The sequence below is a fragment of the Centropristis striata genome, chromosome 16, assembly GCF_030273125.1.
Source record: "Centropristis striata isolate RG_2023a ecotype Rhode Island chromosome 16, C.striata_1.0, whole genome shotgun sequence".
In the NCBI taxonomy this organism is placed as follows: Eukaryota; Metazoa; Chordata; class Actinopteri; order Perciformes; family Serranidae; genus Centropristis; species Centropristis striata.
Window position 1 is genome coordinate 8,967,433 of NC_081532.1, and position 17,425 is coordinate 8,984,857.

General features: G+C 39.1%; 1 protein-coding gene across 1 annotated transcript; it reads right to left on the minus strand.

The window, feature by feature from the left end:
* Positions 1–10,207: 10,207 nt before the first annotated feature.
* mapre3a (microtubule-associated protein, RP/EB family, member 3a) lies at positions 10,208–17,371 on the minus strand. Its single transcript, XM_059353914.1, has 7 exons — positions 17,236–17,371; positions 14,915–15,042; positions 14,680–14,825; positions 14,396–14,552; positions 13,248–13,390; positions 12,764–12,916; positions 10,208–11,638 (listed from the first exon to the last, which is right to left on the minus strand). The coding sequence occupies exons 2-7, from the start codon at positions 15,033–15,035 to the stop codon at positions 11,570–11,572; spliced, it is 789 nt and encodes a 262-aa protein (XP_059209897.1). The 5' UTR covers positions 15,036–15,042; positions 17,236–17,371; the 3' UTR covers positions 10,208–11,569.
* Positions 17,372–17,425: the final 54 nt, after the last annotated feature.

The following is a 17,425-nucleotide window of genomic DNA, read 5'->3' on the forward strand; positions in this document are numbered from 1 at the left end:
AGGACTTTGATATTATGCCCTTGTGTGACCCAGGCTTTGCCTTGTCCGGCAGATCGCGAGCTCGAATCCAGTTTACGGCAGATGACTCGATTAAAATACGCCCGGAAATAGCGATATTGAGTTGCACGGGACACTGTCTGTGTTATTTCATATATATATGCATTCATCGTGCTTTTCGCGCGACTTTCGCGTGTTTTTCGCGTGTTTTAGCGAGCGAAAAAATCGGGCACCTGCCTCCTGAGCGAAGTAGAGGTTTAACCGGAGCCCTCCCTGTGGGCTTACTTTGGGCTTACTTTGGACCAACGACCAATCACGAGCGAGCGCTCTACCATTTGAGCTAATTCCCCGTTGTAGTAGGTAGCAAAACAACCGGAGTGAAGTTAGTTTTAAGTTGGATATTTGACAGACATCTGCATCGGTTAAACCTCTTCTTCGCTCCGGTTAAATCTGTTCTTCGCTCCGGTTAAACCTCTTCTTCGCTCCGGGCACAGTGCGACTCCGAGCAAGCCACTTCACCATTTCAAGTGTGAACCATAGACTGTATACAAACGGAGATAGAAGACGGCAGTGTACCGACTTCCTGTTTTCAAAATAAAAATGTGGGATATTTAAAGCAGAGATATTGTGTAGCTATTGAGCTAAAATGCTAATATTTACATATAAAAATTAATAAAAAAAGTATGAACAGATTTGAAATGTAAAAATAGAGGGTGTATCTCATGCAGCCAGCGGAGTAACATTCCACACTGATTTTGAGTCAATTGATCACATCACCTGGAAGCTATTGAGCTAAAATGCTAATATTTTCATATAAAAAACATGAACAGATTTAAAATGTAACAATAAGGATGTATCTCATGCAGCCAGTGTAGTACTATGATCCCACACTGATTTTGAAGACGTTAACCGGAGCGAAGTAGAGGTTTAACCGGAGCCCTCCCTGTGGGCTTACTTTGGGCTTACTTTGGACCAACGACCAATCACGTTCCTTCGCTGTGGGCTTACTTTGGACCAACGACCAATCACGTTCCTTCGCTGTGGGCTTACTTATGACCAACGACCAATCACGTTCCTTCGCTGTGGGCTTACTTATGACCAATCACGTTCCATCACGTGGGCTTACTTATGACCAATCACGTCCCAGCGATCATTCTCACTCTGACAGTCCGTCCGCACTTTGGTAAGTCCTGTATTACTCTGTTATTAAACGTAATTTTTAAAGGTTTTCTTGGATAAATTAAGAGAAAAAGATATCTCTAAGGTTAATATAAAATGTAAAATCAAATATTAAAAAGTAAAATTATAAATATCGCTTAATAATTAATAATTACCGGTATGTGTGAAAGCCGCTGTTTTCAGCTGGAGTACTGACAGGCGGGAAGTTCAAATATTGTCAATTCTGATTTTAAAAACGCAACGTTAGTTAGGTAAAACGAAGGAGTAAAAGTAAAACATATATTAATATTAATACATACGTCAATATAGGCTGTAACGTTAGGATACGCCCATATGATATGAACGGTAAAATGTAATCCCGCCCATATGAACGATGAACTACATGTATGTATTCCCGCCGTAAATTATGAATGAAAAACTTCATGTATGTACGTGAGGCTTCTCCCGCACATATATAAGATGTGTATATGTCCATATATATAACGTTACAGTAGTCTTGCACACACTGTAGGACCAGTGGCCGAAACGTCAATGTCATATTAAAAGTTTCTTTCATATGGAGCCTCCGGTGTGCTACACTAATTTTTAGAAATTTTACCACAATTTATGTGGTGTATACCAATAAACTCAGATTAAGAAAATATGTTAACTTAATCACAATTAATTCACTTAATCACAATTAATTGCTAACAATCTTGTTTGTTTGTTTGCAAAAATTACTTTAATATCACATTTTCAGTGTTGAACCAAATGATACACAGTTTTGTACTGACTGGTTTTATAGTGTATTCACATATTATAATTTTATATGATTTATCAAGTGGGGACAGTAAAATGTTGTGCCTCGTCTTTGATCAATATACAGGTATCATTCAGATAACTAGAGCTAATAGTCTTTTATTTTTCTTTCAGATAATGTATGCATATCCAGTTTTTCGCCGCCAGTCAGCTGGTTCTACCAGGCTGCTCATGGCACCCACGGAGGAGGCGAAGGCGCTCACCAACACCAGGTCTGGGAGGGCCAAACCCAAAGAGGAGGTGCTGGCAGAGGCCAGTACTTTCGTCAGGGGTCACGGTGGAGACCCAGCTGACCGGTTCCTGGTCCTCGCCCACTGCCAGCTGCAGTTTGGTATGTTCCAGTGCCAGAGGTTCAGGTGGCTCCTGGAGAACAGCCTGGGATATGCTGTTTACCTGCTGCACAGCATTTCTAAGGAGACGGTGCAGGCTAACCCTCTGTCGGAGAACAAGCAGCTCTTCCAGGAGTACGCCTCTCAGATTGGAGAGATGGTGGTGGAGCTGGAGATGTTCGGCCGCAAGCAGGAGATGCAGAAGAGAGCGCGGGACACTGGCGACCAGGGCCACTTGATGGTGGAGTTTGGGGATTTCAAGGGTCGCTCCATGAAGGAAGTCCATGAGGACCAGAGCCAGAAGGCCCAGGCCCTCATCAAATACCTGGAAACTGCTGATGCCCGGCCCAACACCAACATGGCCATTTTCAAGGCGTATGTCTTGAAGAGACGCACTGCAGCCTCCACTTCCTCTGCACCTCCATCCTCTGCACTTCCATCTGCAGCCTCCACCTCCTCTGCACCTCCAGCAGGAGTCCAAAGTGGTGCATGGAAGCCCGCCACTGTGAAATCCCTGCTGGCAAAGAATTTGTCTCCTTCACAGATCGTGAGGAAGATGATGTCACCAGTCAAACTCTGTGAGTACGAGTGTGAATTTTGAATTTCCCCTACAGCAGTCCTACATGTGTAGCTTGTACCATTTTAACAGATTATACAAACTTGTCCTCTTTTTCCCAGCTCCAGCACCTCAGCTCTCCTTACCTCCACGCTCCAAACCCCGGCAGCTTTTCCCTGCTGGTAAGTATGCACCATCTTGCAGACATTTGTCTCTGTGCATTGTCAACAGTAGGCCTAATGCTTTTAACATTTCCTCTCCAGAGTCTGCTGAGATCGGTGATGAGGAGATGGTTTCTGCTGCAGCGCAGTGTGAAGCTCAGCTCGATACAGGTGTGGCATATGACACAAATGCAAATATTATGAGAATGTTTAGTGACAACACTAAGAATGTTATTGTGTGGAAAATTCCTGTGTTTTAAATATATTTGTATTCCCAATACAGCATAAAACCACATCAACCAGGATGCAAACCTTAAAGATGTACAAAGGTGTCTCTGTATTTTTTGCGTTTTTGCTTAACTCCACTCACCCCATGTGCTCCGAATCATCACTCATGCCTTTGTTTTTAACAATGACCCTGCATGCTCCTCTCATTCACGCTTTAGCTCCCTCTGGACTGCTGGGATGTCGTTGTTCTAATCATAACAATAGTAGTTGTTACTGTGTCTGTGTGCATGTTTCATATCTGTGGGCCTCATCAATACTTACACATTAATTTTGCATAATTTTCCATGTGTTTACCCTGGGTTCTTTGCTTCGTATTATACTGACATTAAAAACAGTGTAACCTTAACATTGTTGCAGTTTGTGAGTTGCTTTCATGACATGTTACTATCAAAACATTCAATCTAATTTTGTTTTGCTGCCTGTTTGCTTAATTCCTCCTTCATCAGCTCTTGCAGCCACGGTGCCTCCTGAGTCCTCTGCTGACCCTCCACCTGCAGCTCCTCTTCATCAGCCGCCGGCTGAGCTTCCCAGTCACTGGAAGGATCAGCTTCCACCTTACCAGCAGGCGTGGATCCGGCAGACGTTGTTCAAGGCCAACCCACGCACCGGGAAGCCAGAGCTGGTCTCACAGCTCAAGCTGTGGTGGTACCCTCCTCAGGCCCCCCTCATTCACGCCCAGCCTCCCGCCTCACCTGACCTCTTCTTCTGCCGCCCACTCTTCCTGTGGATGCCCCAGAAGATGTGGCAGTTCCCTCTGACCTGCGTCCGCCCAGCCTGTGCCAAGCACAGACTCACCGCCGCCGGAGTCTACAGGACGGTGCGGAAGGTGCTGGACATCGACGGCTGGTACGACCTCGCCACCGAGTACCTGGAGTGCAAAGGCTGCTCCAAGAAGTATCCAGCATGGTCGGAAGACATCTTGGGCCAGCTGGATATGGGCCACCGCAGCCAGTTCCCAGCTCTGCTCACTTACAGGTAATTTATGATCAGCTTGACCTGCTGACCTCCCCCACGCTGCTGCTGCCGTCACAGTGGAAGAAGAAGACATCTGGGCAGCTCTTCCTCAAAGAAGAGGAGAAGGTCTTTCCACCACAGTCCACCAGCAGACACTAATGTCCAGCAGCTCGCTGGACATTAGCTGGACACAGAGCTGTCACCAATGCTTCACACTGACTATGGGAGGAAAATAAATGAGAGTATTAAATGCTTCAGGTAAAATAATATATATAACAAAAAGCTATGAAGAGTGCCTAAATAATGTTGAAAACACTAGGATTTGAAGGATAAAATGGAAGTAGGGATCCACACCTCAAAAATATAAAACATTATTCAAATTAATTATTTTTTTAGTCCTTTGAAGACAGATAATGTGATCATAATGTCAGCCGTCTAAAGTCAAGTTACCAAGACTGGAAGTTAAATTTATTGACAAATGTAATGAAATAAGTAAATATAAATATAAAATGGCCTTTCTGTTTTAACTGATATTCCAGATAATAATCCCAGACAGTCTGTCAGTGTCACATCATAAAGGTAAATGCATTCTGTTTAATAGCGCTGTGGGGGATTATCATTTTACACGTTAACTGATACGCCATGACACATCTACACTGAGAAACAACTCGCAGATTTACTAATGTAATAAGTTTGTTTTAATCATACCTGAGTAGAAGTTATTAATAAGCAAAAAATATATAATTATGTGCCAGTGTCAATCCAACATCTACGGTAAGAATACTAACCTAATTACATATCACTTAGCTCATAAAGTTTAATCAAGGGTCATCCAAAATAAACAACTTCTAGCTAAAGTAAAATTAAATTTAAATTCAGGTTAACATGTTTGCCTCATCTAAGTATCCGTAAACGTTATGTTTATTCAAGGTAACACTGGCGACATTACTGCAAGTCTCGACAAAACCGGTATTTCAAATTACCCTAATTATATATCTAAAACAAGTTGAAGTTGCTGTGGTAAAGTTTTAGAGTAATTTACCGTGAGTTAGCCAGTGTAAGCTGGGACACCAACAGACGGGAACATCACGGCAGTATTAGTCAGCGAGCCGGCCGGCTGCTGTCCGTCCCGGTGTAGCATGTAGCCTAGCTTGTTAGCTCCGGTAGCATCCGCTAGCTTGGTAGCTTCAAGCTAAGTGGGCGTGTTTCGGCCGCCTCAGCTGCAGTTCTATGTCCATTTATGGATTATCCGGGGGAGTTGGGCGGAGTCAACTTTGCCAAAATGGCGACTGTGGGAACGCCCACAAAGCTTCATTTCAGCTCTTCAGAACGTCACGGAGACTACGTCCATATTTTATACAGTCTATGGTTAAACCTCTTCTTCGCTCCGGTTAAACATCTTCTTCGCTCCGGGCACAGTGCGACTCCGAGCAAGCCACTTCACCATTTCAAGTGTAAGCCATAGACTGTATATAAACGGAGATAGAAGACGGCTACGGAGTGTACAGACTTCCTGTTTTCAAAATAAAAATGTGGGATATTTAAAACAAAGATATTGTGTTTAAAGCGATTGAGAAGCTATTGAGCTAAAATGCTAATATTAGATAGATCGATGGATCGAAAAGGAAGCCCTCCAATTAATTCACATCCGCATGCCCAAAAGATGATTAACAATATTATGGATGCTTTGGATCTAGTTGATATCTGGAGATTTAAAAATCCAAATTCAATTAGATACACTTGGAGAAGACAAAACCAGGCGAGTAGAATCGATTTCTTTTTAATATCCTTTTCTCTTGTATCTAAAGTAATTGGTGTGTCAATAGAGGATAAACTACGATCTGATCATAATTCTATTGGACTGAAGATTTCAATGTCAGAAAACCTACATGGACCAGGATATTGGAAATTTAATCAAAGTCTTCTTGAGGATGAAGATTTTGTCTGTAAAACTAAGATATTCATAAGTGATTTTTTTGTACACAATATGGGTACAGCAAAACCTTCATCCGTATGGGAAGCATTTAAATGTAGTTTTAGAGGACACGCAATTGCTCACTCTTCTTGGAGGAAAAAACAAATGAAATTGAAAGAACAAACGTTAAAAACAGAAATTGAGCAGTTGACCTTAAATATTGATAACCTGGTTGATGCACCTAGAGACCAGTTAAATTATTTGAAAAATAAACAAGATGAATTATATGATTTATTAGAAAATCGCCTGTTAAGAAGCTATAACTATAAAAGAGCCGAGTGGATGGAGAAAGGGGAAAAATGTTCAAAACTTTTTTTGAGCCTTCAGCATAGAAATCTCTCTAAAAAGAATATTTCTAAATTAATCTCGAGCAATGGAGATGAGGTGTGTACACAGACAGATATATTAAATGAAATAGAAAACTATTTTGCTAAGATTTTTTCATTTCAGTCACCACCTCCACTCAATTCCAAAAACTTTTTTCCCCAAATGTATGAAGGAAAACTAAGCAACATGCAGAAACAATCATGTGAGGGTCTAATTACAGAGGAGGAACTTTTCCAGGCAGTAATGTCATTTAAACCAGGGAAAACACCTGGTATGGATGGAATACCCATTGAGGTTTATCAGAATTTTTTTGATTTGGTTAAAGGACCATTGCTCTCTTGTTTTAATTTCTCTTATAGCACCGGATATTTATCTGATTCTCAGAAAGAAGGGCTTATTTCCTTGTTACTCAAGCAAGAACATAATGGCCAATTTAAGGACCCTACAAATCTAAAGAATTGGAGACCAATAACACTCCAAGGTTATGATGTTAAGATACTTGCAAAATGTATAGCTCATAGATTGGAAAAAGTGTTAACAAGTATCATTCATCAAGACCAATCAGGATTTCTGCAGGGTCGCAATATTGGTAACAATATCAGACAGTTGTTGGAGATCATTGAAAATTATGAGTTGAATAATAAAAGTGGGTTAATTTTTATTGCTGACCTGGAAAAAGCCTTTGATAAGGTTAGTTTAGATTTTATCTTTAAAAGTTTAGAATTCTTTAATTTTGGAAACTCTTTAATCAATTGGGTTAGAGTATTGTATAATGATACCAACTGTAAGATTATTAATAATGGTTACATTTCAAAGTCTGTGCCCCTGTCAAGGGGAGTTAAACAAGGATGCCCTTTGTCACCACATTTGTTTATAATTGCTATGGAAATATTAGCCATTAAAGTGAGGTCTAATGTGGACATAGAGGGGCTTAATATTGGGAATACACAAACAAAAATCTCAATGTACGCTGACGATACCAGTTTCCTGTTAAACCCAAAACCTTCTTGTCTGCAAACCCTTCTGGAACTTTTAGAGCTCTTTTCACAACACTCTAGTTTGAAGCCAAATTATGAAAAATGTAAAATTCTCAGGATAGGGGCACTAAAAGGTACAAATTTCAAAATAACAAGTAGACTGCCTATTGCCTGGACTGATGGGCCAGTCAATGTTTTGGGGATTGTGATTCCAGAAAATTTGGACAACTTGTGTACGATGAATTATAATAATAGGTTGACAAAGATAGATAAGATTCTACAACCATGGAAGGGGAAAATATTAACACTTTTTGGGAAAATTTCCCTAATTAATAGCTTGGTTGCATCACAGTTTATTTATCTTTTTATGTCCCTCCCAATTCCATCACAATCTATTTTCAGGTGTTATGAGCAGAAGATCTTTAGGTTCCTCTGGAGTAATAAACCAGAGAGGATCAAAAGAAAAGTCCTCTATAACAATTATGAATATGGTGGGTTAAAATTACTTAATTTAGAGGCACTTTGTCTCTCTCTAAAATCCTCCTTAGTTCAAAAACTATATTTGAATGAAGATTGGTTTTCATCCAAGATACTGGAAAACACCCATTTATTGTTCTATAAGAGATTATATCCCTTCCTACAGATTCAGTTAAATCATATAGAGTGTGTGATTAATCTGATTGGAAATGTATCCTTTTTTTTAAAGGAAGTCATTCAATGCTGGCTATGTTTTCAGTTCCATCCTCCAGAAAGCCGTGATGAAATTTTACAGCAAATAATATGGTTTAACTCAAATATATTAGTTGAAGGGAAACCAATATTTTGGAACAACGCCTTTGATCACAGTATATTGTTTATAAATGATATTGTGGATGAAGATGGGAAACTTATGAAATATAGCCAGTTCATTGAAATATATGATACAATCTGTTCCCCTTACTCATATAATCAATTGATCTCTGCCATAGGAAGGGATTGGAAACAAAAGATCAATAGTGGGACGTCAAAGTTACTAGTTTGCCAGCCTTCTATAAGAAACAGAAGATGGTTAAAAGGAAATAAAATAAATGGAGTTGTGTATAAATTTCATCTAACCTCTAGATCGCTAGTGGTTACCCCGTATAATATATATAAAAAATGGGAGGATACTTTTGATTTTCCTATCCCATGGGAACAAGTATTTAAGTTAATATTCAGAACAACAGTAGACACATTTTTAAGATCCTTTCAGTTAAAGATTATTTAAAATTTTTTATCTACTAGGAAAATGCTTAAAATTTGGGGTATTGTTGAGTCGGATGAGTGTCGTTTTTGTTCAATGGAACCTGAATCAACAATACATCTTTTTTGGTATTGTCATGTTGTCTCTGTCTTTTGGAGGGAGGTTCAGAGGATGTGTACTGCAATGAAGTTAAGTTTTGAATGTGATTTCTTTTCTGTTATACTAGGTGATGTTACAGAGACAAGCAGTTATATTACTAATTTAATTATCTTGTTGGGCAAAAGATTTATTTTTAAAGCTGTCAATGCAGATTCTTTGAATATTAATCAATTTAGGATGCTTATTAAACGTTATTTTGTTTTGGAAGGTTATATTGCTAATAGGAATGGTGATGTTGGACGGTATTTGGAAAGGTGGAAAAGATTTATTGAAGGGGAAGGCTGGCATTTAATTTAACTTAACCCTTTTTTATTTATTTTTTCTTAGGTTATCAAGTTTACTGATATACTGTGTGTTTTATGTGGTAATTATGTTTGATGTATGTTTTTGTGTATTGTTTTAGTTTTGATGTGTTAAGGTTCTTGTTTATTATTGTGGTTTTATTTATTTATTTGGGTTGGTTTTGTGATTTTGTTGTTGTTGTGTTTTTTGTTTTGTTCTTGTTTTTCTCTGTTTGTTCATTGGTGATTTGTGTTGTGTTTTAAAATAAAAAATAAAAAAAAATGCTAATATTACATATAAAAAATTATAAAAAAAAAGTATGAACAGATTTGAAATATAAAAATAGAGGGTGTATCTCATGCAGCCAGTGGAGTAACATGATTTCACACTGATTTTGAGTCAATTGATCACATCACCTGGAAGCTATTGAGCTAAAATGCTAATATTTTCATATAAAAATTAATTTAAAATATGAACAGATTTAAAATGTAAAAATAAGGATGTATCTCATGCAGCCAGTGTAGAACTATGATCCCACACTGATTTTGAAGACGTTTAACCGGAGCGAAGTAGAGGTTGAACCGGAGCGAATGTCTGACGAATATCCAACTTAAAACTAACTTCACTGCGGTAGCATAATGTTAATTGTGTTGTCAACACATTGGTATTGTGGAATGTATTGCGGTGAATATTGCAATGAACACTTTTTGCAATAAGCAATTTTTGTTACAAAAAGGCCGTTAACATCTCGTCAACGAAATACTAACCTTTTACTCCTCTACTCCGACTAACAGACTCAAACAAAAGGTCAAAATCTTCCTATTTATTTTTTGTAACCTTTACAAAGGTTACCAGTTTGTTATAGATGTACATAAACTTTAGTGTGCACCACATATAATCTCGGATACATCTAAAACTCATTAAACTAACCCTTACTTAGTAAATTAGTTCAATAGTGAAAATATGCCCCTTGTGAGATCCATTCAATAATAAACCACCACCATTTATTTCACAACTGTTTATTTATTCAAAACTCAAAAGATGAGTGTTCTGTAGATGTTTACATGGTCAATGAATGCAAGTTCCAGAGCAGACGACAGCCAGTTTGCAAGTAAAAAAAGCTGGGGAAGGACAAGGAGACTTCCTTTGTTTAACTGGATGTTTATGATGACCAGTCAACTGGTCATAGATTTCTTAATACTGACTTTCTTTCAAACTCATATACCCTGGGCAACCCTTAACAGCAAATTAAAAGTTTAGACACAGTATGATTAGCAGGAAAACCAGTCAAATGCATCTGTATTAATTTAGCATCAAACTCCCTTATAATTTAGAATAAAACATTAGAACTGCTACAATCTATAACCATGTTATCAGTCTGCAGGTGGCTTTCCACCTCTAAATTTCAAACTCATAGGCTTCTGCATGTCGGCCTAAAAGATACAACGGCAATTAACCAGGATCGTGCGACATCAGACAAAATCTCCACACAAAATACATATACAAAATATCACTCATTCACAGTCAATGTGTAACATTCTCATGCTCAGATATGTTGCTGATCAATATTGAATAATCGCAGAGCACTGATCATACGCCTTGAGTCATTACACCAAAGAATTTCCTTCAGCGTTTCTACATGCCATGAACCCACCATAATACATAAACTAAAAGCTTGATGCTGACTCAAGCACAAATCATAACTGAAATTACACACATGGCCTCAGCTTTCGATTCATTTACAGTAGGTTTTGCACCAATTTTGCTACAGAAAGTTAATCTAAATTAAATATAAGTTAAATAAATAAGAAATTGTTATTAAAAAGTCATTTCTGTTACAGTTTTTAGTAGCCCTGGGAGTGTCCTGATGGCACATCAGAGCAGAGTTGTTCTGTGCTCTAGTATAAGTATCACAGCGCACCAAAGGCAAATAAATAACTCCTTAATGAGCGAAGACATCGTTCTTTCAGAAATCACAATGTCGGCAATATTTACAGACTTAAAATTCACTGTTTGCCATAACAACCTCCATGCCAGGCTCGGCTCGATTTTCTGCGTTTCTCATGCTGAAATAACTGGGATATGTTGTACATTACTGTTATTGTTACTGTGTAAGTGGAGGCAGGGAGGAGGAGCAGCAGATGATGATGATGCAGAGTAGTTGTGTATCGTGTGTAGACGACCAGAGGGTGAATGGGGGGAGGATGCTAACAGATATACATATGGGAAAGAAAAGAAAAGACGGACAGAGAGCAGGGATAATGGTGAGTATTTATAGAGAGCGTGCAGAGAGAGTAGAAAAAACAAATGAGGGCAAAAATAAAAGGGAAGATGGAGATGTAAGGGGGGGAGGGAAATGAAGGGCTCAGTATTCATCCTGGTCCAGGTGAGCCTGTTCATCGAGGTCTTCATCCTCTGGTGGTGCAAAGCCATCCTGAGAAATGGGAAAAACATTTTTATTATTACGGGTTGCTGCTTTACTTCATTTTTTTGTTTCCTAATCAAAGCCAATATAAAAACAGATAAACTATCTCCTCTACGTAGAGGGCTTCTGTAGGTCATTACAAAATCGCATTAAGCATTTGTTTTATTATCAGACTTTCTGTCCATATACTAAGACCAATTGGAATACAACACAGTGATTCCAAACTATTTTACTTAAAGGTATCCTTTTCTATCATTGAATAAGCTGATGAAATTTCTAATGATATTTCATATTACATTCAATGCATAACGATTCAGAACTACCTATAAACTGTACAAGTAACCCACTTTTTTGTACTTTTTAATACAGGATGAAGGTTGTTTAGCAAAGAGGAAAGGCTCTGAATATAGCTTGTGTTCAGGTCTTTACTCTGCACTTATTCTGTGAGGTTTTTTACTTTGAGATCTGAGGCCTTGTGACCACCTGTGAAGCTTTGGTGACCCCTAGTGGGGGTCAGGAACACCAGGTTGGGATCCAGTTAAAACTTAAAAAATATAAAAAAAATTATTAATATTATTATTTAATTTATATGATAATATCTATGATAATAACCAGTATCATTATCAAGAAAACCATGGAAAATGGCTAGATATAAGCTCTTAAATTAAACTCTTATGAACTATTTTTGTTGTTATCATTATATTTGTCCAAATAAATGTACCTTTAGTTGTGCCAGGCATTGAAATGAAAAAGAAATTAAAGATAATAATGGGTGGTGTAATAATTTTTTCCATGACTGTATATATATACTGTTTGTTGTCTCTGTCATGCCCCAAGAGATGGAGCTGGACTGTGATGTGATGTGTATGCCCCCTAGTAAGCCACTTTTATTGGAATTAAATACCCTGTTCTCTTTATTACATCCTAGTCTTGTAAATTATTGGGATTTTCTCTTGATACTGATTCTGAATATTTGAAAGTGTGTCAATACTAATTTTCCACACTGTCGATGCGCTGTTTTCTCGCTCAGCGACTTTCCCTCTGGCTCTCTAAAGATACCCACTATGAGTGAAGAACATGCAGATTGAAATGGTGCAGCACGGCCTATATTTGTTGCTGATGAAGGACAGATACCTCTGTGGCGTAGAGAATGTCGATTATCTTGCTGAGGATGGGGTTGTTTTCACTCTCGTGCTCCTGGCAGATCAGCTCAATGTCCCGTAGTTTGCTGAAGTAGAAGTCTCTCTCCTTCTCTAGACCGTCCACAGTCAACTTCAACTCCATCAACTTGGAAAGGAAATATTACATATAAATAGGAATGCAGCACGTAAAAAAGGCTCACAACATGTTTAAGTGGCACTATATATTTTTAAACATTATTTTTTGAGGGAAAATAAGTTTGAATGTTGCTTGCATTAAAAGCAAAACTGTTTTTTCCTAGTAGACATTTTGAAAGCACAGTTCCAACATTTACAGTAACATGTCAAAATATCTTCTTTGAAAAAGTTATTGATGTTGATGCAATAACTCAAATTAACTTTTAAATCTATAAAAACAGACATGAGAGTAAAAAGGGGTAAGATGGAAGACATGGTTTGAAAGCACTCTTGTTGTCTACCTGTTGATTTAGCTCCATGATCTCAGCATCGCTGCCTCCGTTTCTAGACAAAGACGGATTCTTCCTCAAGGCTGGAACATTGTGTTGGACTCGCTGCGGTGTTGGCATGTTTTTGGGAACTGTTGGAGACGTCCTCTGTGGTCCTAGAGTGGTCAGAGGTGATCAGAGATGTTTATCATTTGAGTTTAGAGATGGATTTGCTGCACTAATGTTGGCTTAATAGCAATTGTGGCAATGGATACAGCACATTATAGAGAGCCGATGTTATCAGCTTATAGCATAATGTTGCGCCTTCGATATGTCGTTTTTGTGAAAGGATTTCAAAGCTGATATAAAAGACACAAGTTTGGATTGCCAGATTTATAAAATAAAAAAAGCCAATATATAAATAAAAATGAATGAAATATTTAAAAATGGTTTAATGTCACTTGTTTGAGTCCAAATGTTTTAAATAGAAAAACCCTGCGTCCTGCCAAACCTCTATAAGTGCTTCAGCAGAGGTGCTGAACTCAAAGTCAAAACATGCCAACGCGCATTAATCACAGTTTTGAAAACAAATGCAGTAATTCTGCCCATTTAAAACCACACTGCTTCACCAGTGACAAGGTCACACAGCAGGCTTATGACACACTATGATTAAAAATAAGATTGTTCGCCATGATTTTCAAGCAAAAAGCTTTCACAGAGACATAGCAAGGCTGGCCAGGCTCACGTTACTCTTGTTAGTAAAATGAGACAAACTTTCTAGTTTATCTGTCCAGCTTTCAGAGAGGGATGGAGCTGCAACAGTGTTGCATCAGCTGCTTGATGCAGGACAATGGGGAAAAAATGGTTGCATTTGGTATTTCTGTAGGTCTTCTGCTGATCATGATCAATCAGAATTGGGAAGGTGAGTCACATTGGAGTAGCATATTGTGGCAATCCCAACAGTGATGTGGTCATACCTTCACGGTTTCATGTTGCGTGTGAATGCTGGGCAGTGAGATGGATCTAAGAGGACAGCAGTCAGTCTGTGAATCGTGCTGCTCACACCACTTGCTTGCAGGGAGCGCTTTTCGAGCCATCCAAAGCTCAGCAAGACCGTGCAGCAAAGGCAAAACTGTTTGGTTTACCTGGGTTTCTCTTTGGTCTGTGGATAAAGTGATCACCTGGGTTGGGGGCAGGGGCCACGTCCTGCCCCTGTCTGGATAGTAAAGGGTCATACTCCTTCCCGTCATAGTTGGCGTCAAAGAACTTCTTGAACCACTGCACGAATTCAAAGTTGTCCTGGAACTTCCCTTTTACAAGCTTTTCTACAGGAATTATCTGGAGGATGGAAAAACAGGAAATGCTTGACAAGCTCCATGTGACATAACAAGCATTATGCTGCGGTTAGATAATATAACAATAAATCATGGTGAAATACATTATAACATGATAAAAGTATTCTGACTTTGTCAACACTCATCCTTTTAAAAGCTGCCTGTAGAACTTTGAAGTTGTGTATGAATTCATGCTCCAGCTTGGCTTGAAATTTGACCTTCTTCAGAAGGATACAACCTGGAAACAACATGTCCATGAATTGGCAATACGCCGCTCCTGGAAAATACAAAGACACAACGGTTTGTTTTAGTTGTCTTTTTCTGATTTATTTATTGAGCAATATTTAATTGGAGCTTTAGCCTTACCTGAACAGAGCTGTTCGATCTTAGTGTAGGTGAGGTGTAACGAATCATTGACCCATGCCAGCATGTCATGTCGGCTGAGGTTGTCAATGGACACCGATGTGGCGTACACATTCACTGCCATCCCCTACCTGAAAGCCACATGAGAACAGAGAAATGGGCATTCAGTTGGAATTGTTTTCTGTCTGGAACTTGGTTAAAAATTAGTTTCACAGCCCAAAGAACAATATGATATTTAAAACTGATGATTTGTATTTAAATAGATACACAGAGAATGCTCTTTTCTTATCCATCTTTCAAGATATCCCAATAGGACTAGGTATAGGTCCTTGATATTAGGATCTAATACAGTAGTCGTATTGAACCTTCTCCAGTCAAACGATACCTGCATCACTTTTTGTACCCAGATTTTGAAAAAAGCAACTTTTTGTATGGTTTTTCAATTTCATTCAATGTGTGATTTTCTCACCACCACAGCAGCTACAACAAAAAAGTTGAGAGTGTCAAACATAAGTAAAGACATTCAAAATTATTCAGCGTATATTTACAAAAAACAAAAGTTAGCAAGTTGAACATTAAATATGTTTTTAACAGCACCCCTACTTTTTTGGACTCAGCATTGTATGACCCATACAATCTGGGGTGTGGTTAAGTTGTAAAAAGAGAGAAGTAAAACGAAGTACTCTTTTGACATCTGTAATATTTGAGCGTACTGGTATTTTAAAAAATGATATCCAGCTCTATATCCCACCCTGAACTGAACAAAGCAGCCCACCACGATTTATTAACCTGCTGATTTATTGATTAATCATTTTGTGGATACAATTCCTTAAAGTTTCCTAAATGTCTTCAAATCACTTGTTTTGTCTGATAAACTGTCTGAAACCCAGAAATCCCTGTTACAGGCTACTATCATGTAAGACACAGAAAAACAGCAGATCCTCACAGAGAAGCTGGAACACACAAATGTGGTATTTTTTGCTTTCATAAATAATTTAAATAATCAATCCAAGTAGTTGCTGATCAGTGTTCTGCAGTTACTGTATGCCAATTGATGGACTGATTATTACAGCCCCAGACTTATTCATGGACGTACTTTGCTGGATTAATTTCAATGAACCCATTTGTCCTGGATTTCTGATAGGGAGTAATATGAAACCTCAGTATAATCTGTATAAACTGTTGAGTGGGGGTGTCTCTCTTTACGTTTACTTTCTAGAGGGTTCTACCATTCTTTCCTTTTGTCCCAGGGGTAGTTTTCTCTGGTCCTCTTAGATTAGAGGTCTCAGGCTGGCTCAGAAAGCGCTGCAGTTGTGGGCCTGTTGAGAAGTGGACTTGATTTTTGACTGTAAACACATCTTTAGTTTCAGTTTTAATCTACAGATGTGTTGTGGGCATAATCCCCCCTAGATTAAACAGAAATATCCTGATGTTTGTGAGCAGCTTTACACATCTGGCAGCTGCAGCCTTCTCTGTGCTCACTTTGCTTGCCTGTTTAATACCTTCCAGTGGTGTCGTGTCAAAATGGGGCTGTAACACCTTGACATACCCTGCAGTAAAAGATCCACATTAACAGCAAGCGAGTCATAAACTGTTAAATGACGGTTGTAAGGTCACATACCGCTCTGTGTGTGCAGGTGACAAGCAGAGAGAGAAATTACAGTATGTCACCAAATGTCACACTTTAAAACAACTGAATCACGCTTCCCTGCAGTGTAAGCAATGATTTCTGGTGATAGCACTAATAATATTGTGAATGCACCTTCAGCAACGTGCAGCAGTCTCCCATGGGGTTTGGCTAGCTTACAATTACATGATTATACACTACAACCAGCACTAAAACCGCTTTTAGAAATAAATAAAAACATGCAGGTTCAGCTACATAAACGGGCGCATACCTTGCAGCAATGGGTGTAATTTCTAATAAATATGTATTATTGTATCGCACGAAAGGTATCTATTCTCCCCAAAAGCTCACGGGCCTTCTAGAAAGCTCCGATAATGACTGCAGCAAAATGCTGAGCGCAAAACCCCGAAGTGTAACAAGAACAAATGGGCGGGGGTCTGACATTTCAAGCCCGAGCTGAGAACAATAAATGTGCCCGTTTGCTGGGTGCCTTTCGGTTAAAAAACCCGCAACGTTGGTGCTTGCTCTCCAAGCGGCCCCCTCTACAGGCCTCCCCGAATAACTCAGGACTGTCAGTGCACGGGAAATATATCCTCACTGCATGGGAATAAAAGACAGGCTTCCCCCGTAAACACGTTCCCACGCACAGAAAAGAGAAACAAACAAAGCGAGAGCGGGCCAATGCGTTGATACTCACTATATTCAGGTGTGTTTGTGTTGTTATCACGCTGGCAGTAGTCCTTATGTCAGTGCCCGTTGCTGTCGTCGTTGTCAGACCCTGCGCGGTGCAGTGCTTGGTAACGGGCCGCCCTGTCTGGGGCTGCAACAATCCAGCTCCGACCGCGCATGCGCCTGACTCCATGCTGCTAAAGGTTCATTATAAATAG